The sequence below is a fragment of the Pecten maximus genome, unplaced genomic scaffold (genome assembly GCF_902652985.1).
Source record: "Pecten maximus unplaced genomic scaffold, xPecMax1.1, whole genome shotgun sequence".
Lineage (NCBI taxonomy): Eukaryota > Metazoa > Mollusca > Bivalvia > Pectinida > Pectinidae > Pecten > Pecten maximus.
Window position 1 is genome coordinate 20,351 of NW_022982791.1, and position 5,084 is coordinate 25,434.

Here is a 5,084-nt window from a genome sequence, read left to right on the forward strand (position 1 = left end):
TTCTGCTAAGGATACTTCTCGATGCTGATGACATATAGACAAATGTACAATGGAATGGAAATTTGATGAAATATCCTCTGAAAAAAATTAACTAAAAAAGTCACACTTACCATCAGAGAAAAATTACCAGTAGGTCTCCAATGAGGCAACACTACATGAACTATGTTCTGTACATGTGGAAAGTTTCCAGCCGAAGTCACAGCAACATCACCAACACAGATGTCATGTTGGTAGCGTTTGTCACATTCTGTTTGGATACCCTTTCCAGCTATTTTCAATATTGTTTTAGAAACATATCCAAAATCTAAATCCAGTTTTGGATTAGTTGTGTTTACAAGAACATCCACCTAGAAATAATTAAGATTTTCAATTTATTAAAGTCTAATATTAAATATTAGGCAGGTTTACACAGCAGATATGGGGCCTGCCTGTCATCCAAACACAGTCAATTTAACATACTGCATGGCTTCACTTGAAGCTTTTGGAGATTTATGCTCCTCCTTGCTGACCAGTACAGGTCATGCCAAGGCTAAATAAACTGTATCAAAGGACATCTCATGTCCGCTTGTCAACTGCACACATGTGCAAATATATACTCAAAGCACCTGCTAGTCTTTATGTTCTCTGTCTCTCAGATAAACAAACCTTATCAAAGCAACTTCCCAGTCTGAATGTAATGGGCACAGATAAGACTTGCATGCAGATATCATCTTGGGGGAATCTAATTACCCTTATCACCCAGTCTTGACCAGTCTGGCTCTATCTATGACCTCCCTGACCCTACGGTTATCTATGAAGGGAGGTTTCACTCCTGCACCTAATTTACATATTCTAATTAAACAGCCCCTTACTAACAAGGTAAGGATGTCAAGAGATCCAATCAGAAGACCACGCTCGGTCACATGGCTAATGTCAATTTCTCCTCAGAAATTCTATCCAAATTGCCATTGTTGTTCTAACTGCTCGAACAAACAGTCATATTCCAAAACTCTCTGTGTTTTGTTGGCCTCTCATCAGAGACTGCTACAACTTCATCCATTCACCGAAATTGTCACAACTTAACAGTTACATCCTCAGCAAGACATTCTTCTAAAACACTCATCAGTTAAAGATATGTCAGGACGTGGAAAAGGTCAACCTCGTGGGCGCAAACGAAGGGCACCTGAAGACATTAATGACACTCTTAATTCTGCTGTCAGTACGACAGGCGGTAATGACAGCAACTGGGACCCTAATAAGCCAGAAAACTGGACTATAGGTGAACTAAGGACACGACTGCTGGAGCAGAACATCAGACCACCATGTGGTTTTACAAAAACAATGCTGGTCAAACTGTACAAAGAAAATAATACCAGTGTTAGTGATGGTAACAGTGATGTTACGCCACCTACTGAGAATGACCTTACACAGCCTGGCTACCACAGCAGGAATCTCCCATCAAATGAGGCAATGAAGGCTCTACAAGCACATGTTATCAGGCTGGAGCAATTAATACTGTGCCAAAATACAGTAGCAGTCGGACAGGCCCCAGCTGTACCAGGTCATGTCCTGACTGCGACCTCAACAACCTCACCAACCTCACCGACCTTAGAGCCCCCAGCCGTAACAGGAGGCATACCAAACAATTATGGGCCTCGGCCTGCTATCCTTCTACAACAGACAGGAATTTCATCAGAATCTCTGCCATCAATAGAAGTCGTACCTCAAGCCATACGCCAGCAGATAATAGAAGGTAAGGACGTCAACTTAGCTCTACTATTACTGCCATCTTATGACTATGATTGCACTCGCTACAATCGATTCACTGAAGTTGGGGGGCGTACTGTCCCGCTCCAAACAGACCCACGTCTATGTAAATCTCTCACCCTCGGAGAGTTTGTCAAGGCCTTCTCGATATACAGGAGCATCATGTGCGAATATTACCCTAATCGCAGACAGGAGCTAGACATCTACGAGCGAGACATAGTAGAACTAGCCACAACATACCCTGGTCCTATATTCTATGAATACCATAAAGCTTTCGCCACTAGGGCAGCAGCACTATTACACCAGCGTGGCATTAAGGTCAACTGGGCGATTCGGGACAATCAACTTTACACCACGATATGTTCCGGATTTCGGAGTAACAGCTGCAAACTGTGCAACAACATGAATCATACCGAAGACTTCTGTCCTCTCATTTTGAATGGACTAGGATCATCAGCAAAAAACCATAAAGGAAACAATAGGAATGGGGACAGCAACACGGACAGTAAAGGAAGGGCCAGGGTCATTCACCATGGTAAAGAGGTCTGCAACAATTACAACGACCAAGATGGCTGTAACCGTGACAATTGCCCCTACCTTCACATTAAGAAATCTTCAATTAAATCTGCTAAAACACATAAAACCAACGAATCAGCTAAACAATGACAAAAGGCTAACCTCCAGGATTTCAAGGCGTCAACTCCTATCAATATAGCAGCACTGGAGAGAGAACTAGAAAACCACCCTGATAAGAACTTTGTGCAGTCTTTGATTTCTGGATTATCAGACGGCTTTGACACTGGAATGTCTGCATTACCAGAGATATCTCTAATCTGCAAGAACTTAAAAAGTGCCACTTCTGAACCAGACATCGTCGATGAACTTATAACTAGTGAAGTTAACAAGAAATTCTTAATTGGCCCTTATACAGAACCCCCTTTTGATATATACAGGATTAACCCAATTGGAATAGCGACAGGGAAGTACTCTGACAAGAAACGTCTAATCGTGGACCTTTCTGCCCCCCATGACTCCGAAGGTAACAGCATCAACGAATTAATTGCTAAAGAGGAATACTCATTGTCGTACATTAGTGTTGATGACGCCATAAATCAAATCCAGCATACAGGAAGACACTCCAAGCTGTGTAAACTTGACATAACAGATGCCTTTAAACTTATACCTGTTTCTCCAAAACTCTGGCCTTTCTACGGTATATGCTGGAAACAACAGTACTATTTTTATACCAAACTCACTTTTGGGTGTCGTTCCAGTCCTAAGATCTTTGACCTTTTATCAACCGCTCTCTGTTGGATTTTATCAACTAACTATCAGATAGAATACATAATTCACTATCTGGATGACTTTCTTACAATCGACAGACCAAATGTGGTAGCTGAACGAACAATGGCAATTTTGTCCAAGGTTTTTACAGCACTCAATATTCCAGTGTCTCCTCACAAAACATTGGGTCCATCTGAGAGTTTAGAGTTTCTAGGAATCACTCTGGACACTAGTAACATGGAAGCACGCCTGCCGGCAAATAAAGTGCAGAGAATAACTCAAACAATCAAATCTTTCTGTAAACGCAAAAAGGTCACAAAGCGCGAACTATTAAGCCTTTTGGGACATATGAACTTTGCTAGTCGGGTGATCATTCAAGGACGCTCGTTTATATCTTATCTCTTAAATCTTGCCGCCTCAGTCAAACAGTTGCATCATCATGTACAACTTACTGGGGCCTGTCAGCAGGACTTATTTATGTGGTATACTTTCACAGATCAATGGAACGGAAATTCAGTCTTCCTCCAGGAGACGACAACATTAGCTCACGATATAAATCTCTACACAGATGCAGCCGGAGGAATTGGATTTGGTGCTTTTTATGACGGTCAGTGGTTCCACGGTCACTGGCCACATCAAATATCCTTGAACAGTTCTGAAATGTCAATTGCTTTCATGGAATTATATCCTATCGTACTGGCCTGTATGATATGGGGACACAAGTGGTCAGGTCTCAGAATTAGACTACACTGTGACAATCAAGCAACTGTTGATATCATCAGGAAAGGACGTTCTAAATGCGCTTATATCATGCCATTTATGCGACGTTTAACTTGGTGTACCTTTATCCACAACTTCGTTCTCACAGCCGTGCATATTCCTGGAAAACAGAATAATATTGCTGATGCCTTATCTCGTTTCCAGATGGACCGGTTCCACGACTTGGCACCAGCAGCAAAGAAGAGCCAAAATCCCATTCCGGATTACGACAATGTGCCTCTATACTAGAACCAGCAGTGCGTGACCTATGGAATGCTGCAGTGGCTTATTCGACTAGAACTACCTACACATCAGGTGTTTCCTGTTTCAAGAACTTCATCCTCATGAATGGTATAAACGACCAAGCAAGTGTGTTTACCAACGTTACAGAAGAATTATTAATACTCTTCGTGACTCATTGTTATCATAACCTCAGATTGAAATATTCTACAATTAAGCTGTATTTATACGGAATTAAGTTCCATTGTACTATGCAGGGGCTCAGCAACCCGCTTGTGAGTACTCATGGGTTACCACTTTACCGACTCCAGACCATATTACGGGGATTAAAGAAACTACAGGGAACTCCGGTAAAACCTAGACTCCCCATAACTTTCAACATATTGTCTAAGTTATGCTCAGCATTTCGACGGTGTTTTCGATCCTGCCACAGACACTACTATGGAGGCTGCCTGCTGTGTGGCCTTCTTCACATTCTTACGGTGCGGAGAATTCACATGCACCACTAACACATTTGATTCTTCAATTCACTTGTGTATCAGCGACATTCAAGTAGCACCGGACAGTAACAGCATGACATTGCGCCTCAAGGCGTCCAAAACCGACCCCTTTCGTCAAGGAGTCACCATTCACCTGTTCCGCACCCATCACCATGTATGTGCTGTAGCCGCTGTCATCAGAATGCTAACAGAAAGATTCATGAATGGTTGTCGTCCTTCGGACCCCCTATTTTCCATTCATTCTGCTGCCTTGACTCGACATGTTTTCATTGACAAACTAAGACAGACCTTGATCCGACTAGGTCTAAATCATTCACTATACACAGGACATTCCTTCAGAATAGGAGCCGCAACTACTGCCGCCCAGTCAGATGTCCCCGATCACCTCATCAAAGTGCTTGGACGCTGGCAATCGGATAGCTACTGTCGATACATCCGTACCCCTCATCATATTCTCCGGAAAGCTCAAGCAGAAATGTGCAAGATTTCACCTGATACTTAGTAGCCTAGTGGCTGCCTTCTTCATAGGAGTCTAAGTGTGTACTCTTTATAGGG

The 5,084-nt window shown here is 42.6% G+C and overlaps 2 protein-coding genes across 2 annotated transcripts; both read left to right on the forward strand.

Annotated features, from left to right (window-relative positions):
* Positions 1-2,550: 2,550 nt before the first annotated feature.
* Positions 2,551-4,038, forward strand: LOC117320955. The gene has a single exon (XM_033875440.1). The coding sequence runs from the start codon at positions 2,551-2,553 to the stop codon at positions 4,036-4,038; it is 1,488 nt and encodes a 495-aa protein (XP_033731331.1).
* A 432-nt stretch (positions 4,039-4,470) lies between these two features.
* On the forward strand, positions 4,471-5,031 carry LOC117320956. Its single transcript, XM_033875441.1, has one exon. The coding sequence runs from the start codon at positions 4,471-4,473 to the stop codon at positions 5,029-5,031; it is 561 nt and encodes a 186-aa protein (XP_033731332.1).
* Positions 5,032-5,084: the final 53 nt, after the last annotated feature.